This window comes from Ambystoma mexicanum, chromosome 11 (genome assembly GCF_040938575.1).
Source record: "Ambystoma mexicanum isolate Mex_15411 chromosome 11, UKY_AmexF1_1, whole genome shotgun sequence".
NCBI classification, from domain to species: domain Eukaryota; kingdom Metazoa; phylum Chordata; class Amphibia; order Caudata; family Ambystomatidae; genus Ambystoma; species Ambystoma mexicanum.
In genome coordinates, this window is record NC_090934.1 from 1,401,582,515 (window position 1) to 1,401,600,255 (window position 17,741).

The 17,741-nt window shown below is 46.0% G+C and overlaps 1 protein-coding gene across 3 annotated transcripts in view; it reads right to left on the reverse strand.

Moving 5' to 3' along the window:
* The window catches only part of LRRK1 (leucine rich repeat kinase 1), a 1,071,210-nt gene that overhangs the window by 693,906 nt on the left and 359,563 nt on the right, over nt 1-17,741 (reverse strand). For all 3 annotated transcript variants that reach the window (XM_069625026.1, XM_069625024.1, XM_069625025.1), the window contains exons 7-9: nt 14,370-14,596; nt 8,406-8,533; nt 8,132-8,295 (exon numbers count right to left, since the gene is read on the reverse strand). In XM_069625026.1, coding sequence (XP_069481127.1) covers nt 8,132-8,295; nt 8,406-8,533; nt 14,370-14,596 — 519 coding nt within the window. The remainder of the gene's footprint in view (nt 1-8,131; nt 8,296-8,405; nt 8,534-14,369; nt 14,597-17,741) is intronic.

A 17,741-nucleotide genomic window follows, 5' to 3' on the forward strand; every position in this document is an offset into this window, starting at 1 on the left:
ATACCAAAGTGAAAAGCTGTGGTACCCTTTTTTGGGAAGCATCCTGAAACCAGTCTGGCTTCTTGCCACTACCTGCATGCCTGCTGACCTTTAGTATCCGGTGACCAGACCTTTGTCCAGCTGTCTTTTGCCAGGAGAGACCGCTATCCAATGACCAGAATCTTTTGTGAGCAGAACCTGTTGACTGTCCAAAATCCCAGATTCAAAAGTGGGCTGTGAGTATAATCCCCATCCCAGAGAAACACATAGTCTCCCCATCCTGACCCTTTTGTCTTTATTCCACTCCCTAAGCAATCCTTTCTATACCCTGGTAACTTGTTAAAAACTGTTAGATTTCTCTGTGCACCCTGTCATTGAATTTCCAAGCATTAGCACCACTTTCCTATTTCCTTTTGTCCTGCATAGATCATACATCCTTAGTCATATGTTGAGTTATCAAAGTAATTTACGCATAAGGTTGAACACTGGGGTGACAAGTTTGACTTCGCAAATCAACCTTGGATCTTACTGTGTCCCTCTATAAATATAGTCTTGATAACCTAATTTAAGTCAAACCTGCTATTTTCTCAGCTGATTTTCTTTCCTCTCTCATGGTTTCATTTTACCCAAAGCAAACCAGCTACCTTCCAAATCTCCCTTAATTCTTCACCTATAGCCCTACTTTCACCTCTATATTATCCCTGTGATATACATCTGTCTCCCAGCCCCAAAACTGCATGGAAAATCCAAGTATTTCACCTGTTTTTCCTAAAATTCATGTGTGTCATTTTAAACGCGAATTGAAAACAAATGCAATTTTCTAACGTGTGAATTCGGCTGCAGCATGTTCTAACTTTCCACTCGCTTTAGAATTGTATGCCTTTTATTGATCCATTGCCTTGTGATTGCTAGTTTCTATGCATTACTGCCTTTGTGAGAACTCATATTTGCCTCAAAGATTTAACCACACATTAATTATTTATTTGTCAATTTCAGAGTGTCATTTTATGCCATTGCCAAGGGGTTGAAAAGGTTTTCCCCTATTTTGCGAAGGAAGGTCGGATTTTGATTCTGTTTGCGGCCTCTTATCCCCGACTACCTGCTGCCTCTTTCTATCTATCTGAGTTTAATTATGTGTGGGTTGAGGGAACATTGCAGGGGGAAACTTTACTTGAGTGCTATCTATCCTAATTCAAAAAGTGCTCCTATTCAATTGTTCTTTGGATATGTTAATGTAGAAGGTTAACCAAGTGTAGTTCAGTAGTTTTTATTGTAATTATCACCCCATTGGTGATTGCTGCCCAATATTAAAATTTGTGTGATTTTTGTGAATTTTAAAAATAATAAATAAATATTGTATTTTCACCAACCGGCCGTGTTCATGGTCCATTGTGACCCGGGGTACTTGTAAAAGGGGATGTGAGACGGGTCGGGTATGGGCTCAATTTGAATTCATTGAAATGAAAGAAAAAGCATTCCTATTGAGCGCCACATCACAGGATAAGACCAAGTGTCCTGGTCCGGTGTGTGACTCCTGATTGATATCCTTAACACACCCCTCCTCCAAATTGGAGGCCCGCTCGTCTTCCTGCACACACATAGGCGCATGCATTCATAAAGCACACACTATCTTATTTACCTGCACACCGATACAACATACACCCTCGTATTCACACGTGAACTCATAGACACAAACCCTCACATGCACGCATACATACATTTTTTGTATAAAACCCGAGTAAACCTGAAAAACCAGAATAGAGAGAAAGCAAGTCCATCTAAGGACCACAGGGCATAAGAGGCCCCCGAAGAATTACGAGACTACAAAGGCTGGGAACGCCGGCAAGGTTACGAAGCCTGATAAACCAGAGCATAAGGGAAGCGAGCTGGTCAAGCGACAATAAGGGTTTCGGAGAGAACCTATGAGGTTACGAGAGCCTCATAAATCAGAGCAGAGAGGAAGCAAGCCTGTCAAAAGATGACAGGGTACGGAGAGCCCAGAGGAACTATGAGACAGCTAAGGCTGGGGACACCAGCAAGGTTACGGGAACCTGACAAACCTGAGGGGGCAGACGCCCTATTCTGGACAAGTGGAACCAAAGCCAATACAGTACACGTGGACCGTGAATAATCCAAGAACTACGAAACCTAACAATCATAGAGAAACAGAATTAGGAGGGTTTCAAGTACCAAGTCGAGGGTGGGAAACTTGTATGAAGCAAATCATGACTTTTCGAAGGAAGAGAAAAAAGTACGAAAGACATGAACAACCGACCCTGCAGAGAGGTTATGAACTGTCTTTTGAAATACTGATGAACTTTGCACACAAGCAACAGGAATTCCAGTGATTGGGCCAGGCAGAAACTGAAGACCGAGGACATTGCTCCGTCCTCTTCCTTTTTGTTGTTTTCTTAAAGTGTAAGGGCCAGTTAGCGCACTAGGATTTGGACACAACTGTTTTCTTTTTATGAGCACCATTAGTTTTAGTTTCTAGGTAGGCAACATTCCCTCACAGAGACAGGGCAAGATAGGAGTTTTTTAGTTTCAATAAACACCCTTGAACAGGTCAGTCATTGGACAGAGTCCTTCTTCTGGTTCGCCACCGAACATTACCTTTTTTCCCTACTTTTTCAACTTTGCATTATTACTGCGGCACCAGCCACAAAAAGTACCCCTCTCCTCAGCCAGACTTAACAACAACCATTGGCAATGCTGCAGTTTAGGCTTCTGTGTAGGCATGGGAAATTCACTTGCCAGGCACTGCCCTAGTGGTATTAACTGGCCACTGATGGTAGCAGGTGCAAAATGGTGCGAGTACCTGGGCATCGAACAGCAGTGTCTGGCAAAGGCCCAATACCAATACACAAGTCAAATATGTTGGCTTTGCCAATGCATATTTTTTAACAGGATTTCAGTGAAGGACATACATAGTGCTTATAAATCGAGTGGCTAAAGGCAAACACGGTTGAAACATTTTTATTACAGCAGTAGCTTGTGTGCAGCTCCATTTAACAGAAGACCGCTTTGAAAAAACGCTGGCAGACACTGCAAATGAAACATTTGATGGTAAGGCTTGATTAAAGCGGGCTCAATGAATTCCTCCACAAGGAGGTGTGTTGGGTGGGATGGGCAGGAACTGGGTGGGAATGGCCAGGAACTGGGTGGGAATGGCCATAGGGATTAGCATGGCCATGGGCAGACTATGGGTGAGTAAATGTTATATATGATATGATATGGCATTTATAACGTGCCTGCACACAAGTGTTTCTAGGCGCAACAAGGCAAGGAGAGGGAAACAAAGGGTGGACAAAATAACAATTTTACTAGGCCTTGTGTCATTCAGATCGTGCAAGAGCAGGGAAGAGGGAAGGGGAAAAGTGCCAGCGGGAAGGGAAGGGGGAAGTGCAGTTAACTTACAAGTACAGCCAACGGGTGACTCATAAATGCAGAGAGACGGAACTGTAGGGTTGCAGAAACAGACCCTTAAGTGCTGGGGAGCCTGGAGGACGTGAGAGGGCAACTAAACATGCAGGAGCCTGCGCCCAAGTTCAGAGGGTGACCAGGTGACCAATGCGCGAAGCAGCCAGGTGCATCAGCAGTGGGGAGGAAGAGAGAAAGTGGAAGCAAAAAGGAAGGTCTTCAGTTGTTTCCAGAACCGGAGGTGGTTCTGCTCATGTTTGAGAGAAGGGGAGGCTGTTGCAGAGGGAGGCCCCAGCCGAGGAGATAGATCTGCCCCCAACTCTCTGCTTGGAGAAGCATCTGACCCTCAGAGAGTTAAGGTGGATGAGCGGAGAGCTCGAGAAGGAAGATGCTTTGGAAGAGAAAATTGGAGGTGGAGCTGTCCCAGGCCCGAGAAAGCCTTGTGGACAATGCATAGGGATTTGAACTTGATCCTTGCAGCCACAGGGAGCCAGTGAAGAGATTTCAGAGCTGGAGATATACGAGCCCTGGGCTTGGGGAAATAACAAAACAATCCCTTCAAACTTTCTGTTCCTCCACATATGCCATTTGTACCTATCTGTATTCCAATGCAATAGTCTCGGTTTATTGGAGGCGCTGCTACCTAATATTTCAAACTAATCAACAATTGTCGAAAGGAATTATTGTTAATTCAGGTGGGACCCTTTGTGTGCGAGTTTTAAGAAGCAATTGTTATAAAGATGAAAGATTAATTCAGACACAGTTATCACTGGTCAAAGCAAGTAGATAGCATTTATTGTTACATAGGTACAACTTCTTAATGTAGACTGCAAACCTACCAGTCCATCCTCCGTCACCACAGCTCAGATTCAAACTGCCATTCACGGAACACACATATCACTCATCCCTGAGCTGTCAATCATTCACAACAGGCCACATGCCACCAAAGACAACATATAACTTATTTATGTATTTACACAAATTCACATCTAACATCCACAAACTCACATGCAATCACACATCAGCACACCCACCCTGCAGCCACCTTCACTGTCAGAAGTGAAAAGAAACAACGGGGAAGGTGGCCACAGTGTGAAGCCATCTTCCTTTTCGACTCCAAAGTTAACTCTGCTCTACTCTCGCCTTGACCTCTGAACTCCTCAACTGATCATCCAAGGCTCAGGGCCTTAGGGCTGTGTTTGACAGAGACCTTGACTGCTCAAGCCTTCTCCTTGCTCTTCCCCCCTCTGCTCCTTTGCTACCCACCCTAGACACATTTCTCAACTTCGCTACATGCACATCTACAACCTACCTAAATCCTCACCCATCTTTGCATACAGACATCACTTTCTCTCCAAATTCCTTGTGCTTCATCTTGAAATCTAATCACAGCCTTATCTTTCTTAACGTTGATGAATGTATCTCTCTGATCTTGCATGCAAACTCTGCAATACCGCTCTCCGCACAACCTTTTGGTCCTCTGCCCCATGTCTGCTCCTGATCCCGCTCCTTTATTTACTTGTGTCTAGCCATGTCTAGGCTTTTCCAAGGAACGTTGTAAAAATGTCAAGACGGTGTATCATGGTGTGACTCGTGGTTTTGACTTTCTTTGTTAAGTTTGTAGTGTTTCAATTTTCTCCAGTACTAAATTTAAAATCTTTGCTGTCCCAATTATCCATCTGGTCTTTTCTCCGCTTATAAGGCGGGCCCACCATGCTTCTTCTTCGCGTAAGTCATGGTCTGAAAATAGAGGGGAAAGGTACGCAGTTCTTGCCTTGTGTGTTGCTCGACAAGACATCAGTAGGTGTCGTACAGTTTCCAGATAGTTTTCTTCAGAACATATATATATACATATATATATATATGTAGGAAAGTCCCTTTGAGCCAAGTCACACATTTCACAACGTCACCTAGTAGCCATTGCTGGAAGTTCACCTCCAGTTCTGAGCCACAACAGCAAAGCATTGTGGGTATGCAAATTAGCTCAAATGCAAACCTTTTCTCCAGGAAACTTGTCTTTGTCTAAAAGAGCAGTGCTACTTAATACATAGCTTAATCAAGACAAACATTTGCAAGGCTGACAGGACAACTACATACCAGGTTTCCCCCTTATTAGGGATCATCAGTGCAGTATAGTCCTGACAGCATTGTGTTGGAGAATGTGGCCATGTTTTCACAACACCAAGAAAGTTATGGTGCAGTTAAAAGGTTTGAAAAAACCTTTTCACCTGAGGATCCCTAATAAGGTTGCAACCAGGTATGTAGTTGTTCTGGCAGCAAGATGGAAAACATCCTTTCCATATTTATTTATTTTTGCATTTGTTACAGCGCACAAAACCCTCAGGTATCTAGGCGCTAGTTCCATTAGGGTACAAAGTTACATTTTACATCAAGGTAAAAAAAAAGAGAAAGGGAGGGTGAGGTGGGAAGTTGCAGTAGTGTGATGGAAACGTCTTAGAAGGAGCACCGATTAGTTGAACAGCCGTGTCTCAGTTTCTGTGTAAGGCCCAGTAGGCCTGTTCTTCTCTGTGTGCTGATAGAAGGTTATTCCAGAGTTTGGAAGCCATGACTGGGAAGCTCTTGCCCCCTACTGAGAGGCGGTTGAAGTTGGGGGTCTTCAGGAAGTGAGAGTTTGATGATCTAAGAGGTTGGGCATGGGCATATTTCTCTACGCAGCATGAGACGTAGGACGGGGCAGTGTTGGAGAGACAGCGGTGCACCAGGGACAATTATTTTAACTTAAACCTTTGCTGGATGGGTAGCATGTGTGCAGCTCTCCTGGCTTCGGAGATATGGTCAGACTTGGAGAGGCCGAAGGCCGGTCATAGGGCATTATTCTGAATCTTATGGAGTTTGTTCAGTTTGCATTCAGAAGTACCGGTAAGTAGGGCGTTGCAGTAGTCCACCTTGGCTCCTGTGATATCTCTTGCAATTGTTAGGCGGTTGGGAGTGGAGAGGAAGGGCCTGCTGGCTAGAAGCAGTTTGGCTGTGTAAGCTGCTGCTAGGGTCAAGTTTACTTGACGTGAAAAGTTGAGGTTGGCATCCAGGTACACGCCAAGAGTTTTGGTAGCGGCAAAGGTGGTGATACAGTTACCATCAATGATAAATTCCTTGTATGCTGGATCAATGCTGCAAAGTGCAGAGTTTTGTTGAGGATTTCTGTTTTGTCCTCGTTGAGACAGTAGGTGAGATAACATCCAATTTTGTATGACCTTGTACGCAGATTTTATGGTGGCTGTGTCTTGGGCATACGATCTGGAGAGGGGGCTAAGGAGCTGCGTGTGGTCAGCGTAGTTTGTGTATGATATGCCTAGTAGGTCCAGGTGGTTGAAGACCATGTCCTCTTATCCGCGTGTCTGACTTACCACAAAATGTATATATGAAGACACAGACACACACTTCCCAAAATCGTATTTCTAATAACTTTTGACTCATTGGACATATCTACAGGAAATTGTCCACAAATTGTCACCTGTGTCCCCCAAACTGGAAACCTTGGTTAAAATTCATTAAAATGTTAAAAAACATTCCCCTGGCACTTGCCGCCTTGGCTTCTGAGGCATTTGACCACCCCCCTCCCTTTGGACACCCCACCCTGCACTTCTTCCTCTACCCTCCTGCACTTACCACTTTGTCTTGCATGGTAGGATTGTCACAAGGCCAATATAACTGCTTTTGTTGTTCTACTTCTTTCCCATGTTCCCCCCTCCGCCACTCCCCAACTAGTTTTGTGGCGCCTGGAAACTCTGGTGTATAGGCGCATACAAATGTCCAATAAATACATTTTAAAAACGTTTTAACAGAACAAAAAAACAGTGTTCGGACAAGTCCCATTCATTTTCCCATAAAACAAAAAAGTGCTTCCATTGAACATCCACAGCTGGACGGATGTGCATAAAAGAAACAAATCGGTCCAGTAGTTCTTAAAATATTGAACAGAGAAAGGGGTGCTCCTGTTCCCAAAAACGCGTATATCTCCCATGGCGGACTACGAACCAGATCGTCAAAGGAGGTAATGAGAGAGGGGCAGATAGGAAACCACAAAGGAGGCAAGTGGGGGGGACCTAGCAAAGAGGAGGGGGGACACACGGTGAGTGCCACTGGGGACGAGGAAGACTTACATTTTTGGGCATTTACCCGTTAATGCCACAGTGGCGGACGCTCCGTTACAGCAGGAACCGGCATACTCTACATTACTGTAGGAATGGTTTCCAATAATGATTTTTGCAGGAATACAGGACAGCATCGACTGAGGGTGGAGGAAATAGCTTATGGACCATCTGGTGCTGGGGCACAGTCGTTTCAATCTACACACAACTTGGATTTGATCTGCTAGGTAGCGGGATATGGGTCTTTTTAAATCATTGGTGCAACATTTACAGTGGCCATGGCCAATTGACTTGGCCAGTGAACCCTGAAGAAAATCTAGCATAACAGAACCCTTGAAATTCAGCGAAAAAACAATACGTAAGAGATAGTTAAGGTTATCTGATTTATCGCAAACAAAATCCTTGAAATTCAGCATGTGAGGAAAGTGACGACCATCTTAACTCAGTGTCACCAACGTTGCAATGCCCATGAGCACATACACGATATTACAGACGGGATTCAAAATGAGATAGAAAACGACATCACGGGGGAGAGTATGCCCTCAATATCTGCTGTTTCCATTCTGCGACATCTTCAAAACTAACAGTGCACTGATTCAAGGACGTTATCACTGGGTACCTACCAGGGGGCAGGCCCACGGATCCGGAAACACCTTCAGTCGGTTCCTGCACACATTCAGGCAGCTCAATGATTTCATGCAATGCATGAAAAGGGCGGGAAGCTCGGTCAGTTGATTGTCGGACACGTCGAATTCTTGCAGTCTCCTCAGTCCAATCCAATTTGATGCTAAGGAAACAAAGGACAAGCCCTCAGAGCTAGGTATTCCAGCATCATCTACGGCAGACCTTTCACATTACCGGACCAATGCACAACTAATCCACCAGAGCAAATATTACCGTTTTCCTCGTCAAACAATCTTTCCAAAAAGTTTTTGGTGGCTGTAAGTTTCTGAAGGTTTGTGAGATGCAGAAATCCAGCGGAAAGACAAGATAGCTTATTGCTGGACACATCAACTTCAAGCAACCTGTGGGGAGGAAGAACAGGGTCAGTAATGATTAGCGGTGTAACCAATTTGCTGATTAGGTGCTGTCAACCCACGTGTGCATCAGTGTCGCGCTATCTGGCATCACACATGGGCAAGGCTAGCATCACACATGGGCAGGACTGGCATGAAGATTTCAGGCACAAAAGAAAGCTGTGGTTTACTGTTGGGTGAACAGCTCACAAGTTAAGTGCTAACCTCAGAGATGCAGTAGCAAGCACTTGGCGGGCTCAGTCCGCCTGGCATGGACGACCTTGCACTTTATCTTTAGGACAACAAATTGAGTACCACTAAAGATGATAACACAAGTGATTTCAGCTCTCAGAAGCAGAAGTAACCCAGTATGAAATGTTTTTTAAGAGCACACGTTATTATTATTTACAGACAAATTATAGAGAATTGATGAATATTTATTTACCCCAGAGCGCATTCCCTGGATTTCATAATACTTGTAGTAAAAGACTGTCACCTAATTAACATTGTGAGATATTAAAGGACAGGAAGTGCACACATGGTGAATCAAGTTTGCAGTCCATAAATTGTTCAAAAGAAAAGGAAAATAACAAGTATTAGTACTCGCCGAGGGCTCAATCAGAATGAAACAAGCATTCTGATTAGCCCTCGCCGGGGCATTACCCAGCCGGGAATCCCTCGGCTGGGATTCCACGGCCATTGTTCCCGGCAGGGGGCATGGCAGCCCCTCAGCCAATGAGAAGGCTCGAAGCGGGGCTATCCCCGCTCTGAGCCTCCACACGGCTGGAGGCTGCCTTTGTCCCCCGCAAGGGATTCAGGTAAGTCTATTTTTTTCTTTTCCCTCCCTCGCTCTCCCAACCCCACTTACCTTCTTCTCTGTCGTCTTTCGGGAGCGTACGCGCTGGGAACACTTCTGTTCCCAGCGCGTTCGCTCCCAATTGCCACCATGGAAAGGGAAAATAGACTCTGTTTTTCCCTTTTTCCGGCGGCCATTTTCTTGGTCTTTTTTTTTTCTGTCCTGAAACGCTGTAGCATTTCGGGACACAAAAAAACTGCTTTTAGTAGCCCGGCCATGCAGATCTTGCGGGCCGGGGTACTAATAGCAATATAACTATGTGCCCCCGGCATTACCTGATTCCCACCGCTCGGGGCATATTGCTCAATTAAACATTTGTTCACATATTTCAGCCACTTAAGATTTCGTTGTTCCTGGAAACCGTGTTCTTGACATTTCATGCACTCACAAGTGCATGTGGGTTCTATCCAGTGCTTGCATCCTTGTCTCATTGTGAAACATGCTTTTTATTTAGCACGCACAACTTGAAAAACACAAAAAAAGGACAACTCGTATTCAAACATCAGCAACAAAACAAAAAGAATACGTATAACAAAGCGAATGGCCTGGCTTCTTACTGCCTCATATAAGCAAATCTGATCATCACATGCCTAAACATAGCCCATGTGCCAACCTTAGATTCCTATGCTAAGCTATAGCTTCACATGGGCAGATCCAGCTTATGCCAAGGAGCAGCCAGCATCCTCCAGCAGACTAAGGTCTGGATACCACTAGCGTGGGCACATCACCCCACACCACTACAAGAACACGTCTAGGCGCTCTGAAGCTACTACAAACATAACATATGCCCACTTCCGGTCTCAACTGATAGTTATAGCCTCATGTGGCCAGGTGCTGATATTATATGGCAAGTGCAGTCTCATATGGATTGCTACAGCTGTTAAACGGCCAATTACATGTGTTTCTGCTTATCCAAAGTCCTACTTGCTCAAGTACAGCACCAGATACCCAAGAACAGCCTATGTCCCAGTACTATCCTATACAGCTTCATATGCCCAGGACATGCATCATATGCCAAGGAACAGGCATGCGCCGGAAACAGTCTTAGGTGCTCATGTACCACAGTCATATGCCAGTTCCAGCTCTTATGCCAAGCTATTGACATCACATGGCCGTGTAAAGTTTCAAAGACAGCCTTGTATGCCTATGAAAAGGCTCATGTGCAAAGATACACAATGCATACGCCAGACACAACTTTAAAATGCATAAGTACACATCACAGTCTGTTCTGCCAAGGGCACTGCTAACAAATGCAATGTGTTAACTGACATGCCACAGCTGTAATAAGCACGGTACAGCAATATTACAAGAGGGCGGCCTAATATGGCCAGGGACATTTTTCTTCATGCTAGGCATCCAGGCTATGGAACAACATGCCAAGCCACAGCAGACTGACCCTCTGCATCCTTCATTTCCGGGAATAATTGAAGCTCTTCTTCCTCAAAGAACATCTCAATGACTAATGATACTGATGACAGTCGGCCAGCCCCCTCGTCCCACCCTTCCCCTATTGCCATCTTCTGCCCTCACTTCTGCTCTTCTGGTATCTGTTTTACTCCCTTTTTTGCACAACATTTAGTTTGCGAGCTAGGTTGGGGCTTCATAAATTGCTTACATGAATGTATGCATTGTGAGTTCAGTCTATATTTAATATTACTTGGACGTTTGTGATCAGTTTCCCTGAAGGGAACACTGTGAAAAACATGTTGGACTTTTTGATAGATCAATCTGAATCGGGAGGTGTCCGACTACTGCCATTTCTGTGTTTGTTGCTAGTAGTTATGCAGGCTGCGAGTCAGCACTTTAGTAAATGACCCCTCAGTGCAGGCAGGCTGCGAGTCAGCACTTTAGTAAATGACCCCTCAGTGCAGGGAGTCTGTGAGTCAGCACTCTAGTAAATGACCCCTCTGTTCAGGCAGTCTGCAAGTCAGCACTCTTTTAAATGACTCCTCAGTGCAGGCAGTCTGTGAGTCAGTACTATAGTAAATGACTCCTCAGTGCAGGCAGGTGCAGGCAGTCTGTGAGTCAGCGCTTTAGTAAATGACTCCTCAGTGCAGGCAGTCTGTGAGTCAACACTCTAGTAAATGACCCCTCTGTGCAGGCAGTCTGTGAGTAGGCACTCTAGTAAATGACCCCTCGGTGCAGGCAGTCTGTGAGTCAGCACTCTAGTAAATGACGCCTTGGTGCAGGCAATCTGTGAGTCAGCACTCTAGTAAATGACTCCTCAGTGCAGGCGGTCTGTGAGTCAGCAGTCTAGTAAATTACCTCCCAGTGCAGGCAGTCTGTGAGTCAGCACTCTAGTAAATTACTTCTCAGTGCAGGCGGTCTTTAAGTCAGCACTCTAGTAAATGACCCCTCAGTGCAGGCAGTCTGTGAGTCAGCACTCTATAGAATGACCTCCCAGTGCAGCCAGTCTATGAGTCAGCACTCTATAGAATGACCCCTCGGTGCAGGCAGTCTGTGAGTCAGCACTCTAGTAAATGATGCCTTGGTGCAGGCAATATGTGAGTCAGCACTCTAGTAAATGACTCCTCAGTGCAAGCGGTCTGTGAGTCAGCACTCTAGTAAATGACCTCCCAGTGCAGGCAGTCTGTGAGTCAGCACTCTAGTAAATTACTCCTCAGTGCAGGCGGTCTTTAAGTCAGCACTCTAGTAAATGACCCCTCAGTGCAGGCAGTCTGTGAGTCAGCACTCTATAGAATGACCTCTCAGTGCAGGCAGTCTATGAGTCAGAACTCTAGTAAATGACCCCTCGGTGCAGGCAGTCTGTGAGTCAGCACTCTAGTAAATGATGCCTTGGTGCAGGAAATCTGTGAATCAGCACTCTAGTAAATTACTCCTCAGTGCAGGCAATCTGTGAGTCAGCACTCTAGTAAATGACCCCTCAGTGCAGGCAGTCTGTGAGTCAGCACTCTAGTAAATGACCCCTCGGTGCAGGCAGTCTGTGAGTCAGCACTCTAGTAAATGATGCCTTGGTGCAGGCAATCTGTGAGTCAGCACTCTAGTAAATGACGCCTTGGTGCAGGCAATCTGTGAGTCAGCACTCTAGTAAATGACCCCTCAGTGCAGGCACTCCGTGAGTCAGCACTCTAGTAAATGACCCCTCGGTGCAGGCAGTCTGTGAGTCAGCACTGTAGTAAATGACCCCTCGGTGCAGGCAGTCTGTGAGTCAGCACTCTAGTAAATGACGCCTTGGTGCAGGCAATCTGTGAGTCAGCACTCTAGTAAATGACCCCTCAGTGCAGGCAGTCTGTGAGTCAGCACTCTAGTAAATGACTCCTCAGTGCAGGCAGTCTGTGAGTCAACACTCTAGTAAATGACTCCCCAGTGCAGGCAGTCTGTGAGTCAGCACTCTAGTAAATGACCCCTCAGTGCAGGCACTCTGTGAGTCAGCACTCTAGAAAATGACGCCTTGGTGCAGGCAATCTGTGAGTCAGCACTCTAGTAAATGACCCCTCAGTGCAGGCAGTCTGTGAGTCAGCACTCTAGTAAATGACCCCTCGGTGCAGGCAGTCTGTGAGTCAGCACTCTAGTAAATGACGTCTTGGTGCAGGCAATCTGTGAGTCAGCACTCTAGTAAATTACTCCTCAGTGCAGGCGGTCTGTGAGTCAGCACTCTAGTAAATGACCTCCCAGTGCAGGCAGTCTGTGGTCCTCATTACAAGTCAGGCGTTAAGGGTTTAACGGCGCTGTCGCCGCCGTTAACCCTTAACGCCTGATTCACACTTTAACGCCTGCTTTTTGAAGGCGTTAAAGTCCAAGGCGCTAAGTGACCTTGGTGCTAATTACGGCACCGTAATTTACGGTGCCGTAATTAGCGCCTTCCCCATCCCCATTATGCCCTATGGGGCAAAAATGGGAATGGGGAAGGGCAAATGGTGAATGGGGAATTACCGCCCCACTAACCTTGGAATGGGACGGTAATTCCGCCATCCACCATGGAGGAATCCGGCATGGACCATGGTGCTAATAGCACCATGGTCCACCGCCTGACTTGTAATGAGGGCCTGCGAGTCAGCACTCTATAGAATGTCCCCTCGGTGCAGGCAGTCTGTGAGTCAGCACTCTAGTAAATGATGCCTTGGTGCAGGCAATCTGTGAATCAGCACTCTAGTAAATTACTCCTCAGTGCAGGCGGTCCGTGAGTCAGCACTCTAGTAAATGACCCCTCAGTACAGGCAGTCTTTGAGTCAGCACTCTAGTAAATTACTCCTCAGTGCAGTCGGTCTGTGAGTCAGCACCATAGTAAATTACTCCTCAGTGCAGTCGGTCTGTGAGTCAGCACTCTAGTAAATTACTCCTCAATGCAGGCGGTATGTGAGGCAGCACTCTAGTAAATTACCCCTCAGTGCAGGCAGTCTGTGAGTCAGCACTGTAGTCAATTACTCCCCAGTGCAGGCAGTCTGTGAGTCAGCACTTTAGTTGATGACTCCTCGGTGCAGGCAGTCTGTGTGTCAGCACTCTAGTAAATGGCCCCTCCATGCAGGCAGTCTGTGAGTTAGCACTCTAGTAAATGACCCCTCTGTGCAGGCAGTCTGTGAGTCAGTACTCTAGTAAATGACCCCTCGGTGCAGGCATTCTGTGAGTCAGCGCTCTAGTAAATGACTCCTCAGTGCATGTTGTTTTTGTAACCATGCAAAAACATGCAAGTCCAAATTCTATGTTGGTCAGAAAACTAGTGCCAGACATGTTCCCACAGTGGTCTACTCTTCCCCTGTATATTGCTTTGTGGAACCCTACACTGTGAATACGGCCTGTCCCAGTGTGACATGCTGCCAGCTTGCAAACAGTGCATCTCTGGGGCACGCACCCTAAAGTAGGCCCATTATGGCAGCTAGCTTGAACATTAGATGCGGGTTTGGCCAGACAAGATTCTGCATCTGTGCAGTAGATACGGTGTATCATGGTTCTGTTTTATAACTGCCATTTGCTGTTGGTTTGAAGCCAATCTTTTGCAAAACATACATGATTAGGAGCACTTGAACTCACCGTGTACACAGGATCTCGTCAGAGGACTTTACATGGGGGAGTTCTGTCAGTTGGTTTTCATTGAGGTTCAGCTTCCGAAGATGTATAAGACCCCAGGGCAATATAGATGGGAGGGAGGTCAGGCAGTTGGCAGACAGGTCCAGGTGAACGATCTGGCGGGAAATATCAATAAACCAATCGACCTCCAGCCAGGGAAGCTTGAGGTGTGCCCACTGCACGGAGACGGTCTAAGAACAGGAAACACAGCGACATTTACAGACAGAAAAGTGGTATTAGTTTTGTTTCAATTGAACCCTTACAAACTATTGCCATTAGGATTATTATAGGTACACCAAACGGGATGCATTATTACAAACTACATTACAAACTTGTACAGTATCAGATTATTTTCTCTTTAATAGTCAGGCATTCACACAAATAGTGAGGAGAAGGGGGCTGTTGAATTACATATTTTTAAATATTTAAAGTCCCTAAATTGAAACCTCAATGGGACATGCATTTCATTTAATATGGACTCCCTGTGACTTTTGAAATGGATCTTGAATTTAGGATTACTCAGTCCCTTAGTGTCGAAAGTAGTATGAAATATGTTTGACCAAATGAAAAGGTATGAACAATTGTTGGACTCCAAGATAGTTTGCATATGATGCAGAACGATTCCTGGTTTTTGGATTCAAGGTGAGCCAGGAGTGGTATTACTTGCCAATTTGATTGCTCATGCTCGCTCAATGAAATACCTTTTAAGGATCAAATGTAACAAATACTTCTAATATCATATAATATTTCCTTATATCTCAAGGAAAGGGATGTGTCAGGAAAGAGAGGCTCCTAGCGAGGGGCCAAGGTAATTATCTGAAGGCAGCTGGGACTCCATGGACTGGGGGATGAGAGAAAGGGAACTAGCGGTCAATGGTGGAGACTGGGGTCAAGATTCTTCACGGTGGTTATACTTGTGTTATATTCAAACATGTCCAAACATTCTATATATTATTAATCACAAAAACATAATTGATTTTGGTCTTACTAAAAACAAATCTCCATTTGCAATATGACGTGACAAGTGTGCACAGACATTTGTTGTTGACCATGCATGACCTATAACCCCTATGACAAACCTAAGGGTACTCCTCCTGCATCCTCTTCTCAGGTGGCCAGGGAAAGGCCATCACATTTGGATCCTGACCCTGGGGGCAGAGAAGCGAGGGAGGATCACTTGGGTGGAGGGTCCTTGGAGATTGACAGCGGAATGCTCTTGGGCAGGACATGGTATCGCCCTTTCCCTGTTGAGGAACAACCTAGCCCTTCCCCAGCCTTTGTAGGCTACTGTAGAACAGTTCCCCTTACTTCCCCACATTTGACATTCGGAAGTACTGGAACGAAGAAGAGGAGACTGAGAGACATGAACACTGCACCTTTATTTCGCCACTTTGGTAAAGGGACGAGGAAGATGGCTGCAAAGGACTGTGTGGGTCAGGCATGTCCCTTTAACTATGGTCAGGCAAGTCTGATGGTGAATCAACACCTGCAACCTGTTGAAGGGTTTGATGTCTATCAAGACAGGAAGGGAGGCCTGTGTGTAAGCTTCCAGCAGGGCACCCGTGTTGGGAGCAGGCAGGCGTGGTGGGCCCTGCGAGGAAGCCAGGACGCCAGCTGAAGGCCAGGAAAACTGTGGAGCCCCCATGCGAGATGGGGCGTTGGATTGCTATAAGATGGGGAGCCTCCGTGCTGGGCTGCGTGTAGCAGCATCTGCGATCGAGCACGAAGAAAAGGATGCCGTCAGTGTCCGTGTGAAGGCGAAGATGCCGGCCGGTGCTGCAGAGCAGCAGAAGTGCAAGCGGGGCTTGCAGGTGCCGGTCTGTCAAACGGCAATGCAGGAAGGAGGCAGCCCGAGCTTCCGGAAAGGGAGCCAGAGACCGGTGAGTGTTGGGGGCGTCACCCAGAGCCAGGGCGCCTCTAGAGTACTGCGTGTGAGTAATGCAGTGCCGGTTAAAGACTTATTGAACGCCGAGCCGGGTGAAAACTTGAAACAATGCTGAAATGCTTATATTGAATACCAAACTATGTACAAACGTGAAATATTGATGAACTACACATATTTTGAATACCGAATTGAGTGAAAACTTGAAACAATGCTGAGACATATATACAGAATACCAAACTGAATGAAACTTAGAACTTAATCCAAAGTAGGCATATTGAATACAGAAGTTTATGTTTTATGAGCAAAGCTAATGCCAAACAGAAACAAAGAGGAACGTATCCATTTGAAAAGCATTATGCAGAAAATAGTGCAAGTGTGAAGAAGTGTAACAAAAGGTGGGGTATGAACCAGACCACCAGAAAGGGATCTTTATAAAGGGAAACAGTGCGACAAGGGCAAAGCCTGGCAAGAGAGGTGTTACAAGTGGTCCACAGCCAAGAGGCTAACTGGGAGAGGGCAGGAACGTCTGAAGCTGCTCGTAAAGTCAGCAGGCTGAGACTTGAAAATTAATGTGAATCTGTGCACAGGAACAAGTGCAGATTAACTTGTGTGAACTGGGGAGCTTAGGGATTCCTGGATGCGCGACCTGTGATGGGTGGACCGTGTGGTCTGACAACTGCGCCAAGACCAGTGAGCCCTAAATGGGGAAAACTAAAAGACATTGTGAAAGAGACCAAGGAGAAGCACTATAAGCAGACTGGTGAGGCTAACCAGAGGATGCTACGTTGAAGTCTTGTGGAAGGGAACCCTGAGACTTGATAGACTACACGGAGAGGACAGAGCCTCAAGAACTCTTCACTTTTGAACTGTGTTGCTTGAGACTTCGGAAAAGGAGCAGCAAGGATTGTGGGGCACTGAATTACATTGAACCAAGAAAAGGTCATATTAAGACTTTGTGAACTTTCTTGAACTTGGGGAACGGAAGCTGAAGAAGAAGCTCAGAGCTGGACAAAGCTCAGAACTTTGTTGAACACTTTCTTTCAGTATTGTTTAGCTTGAGGTGCGAGGGCAAGGATAGGTGTTGGACACAGACAGCCTTTTCAGTTGAACTCTGACTCAGACTGTCCTTAGATTTGTTCAGGTATGGAAATCCCACCTTAGCATAGGGCAAGTTACTATCCTGACACTTCTTTAATAAATCACCTTATTTTGAACTTTAAGGGCCTCATTACACGGTAGGCGGTGGACCAAGGTGCTAATAGCACCTTGGTCCATGCCGGTAAAATACTGGCACCGCCTTGGTGGAAAGGGGAATTACCGCCCTATTCCAAGGTTGATGGGGCGGTAATTCCCCCTTCCCGCTTCCCCCATTGCCCTTCCCCATTCCCATTTTTGCCCCATAGGGCATAATGGGAATGGAGAAGGTGCTAATTACGGTACCGCAAATTTGC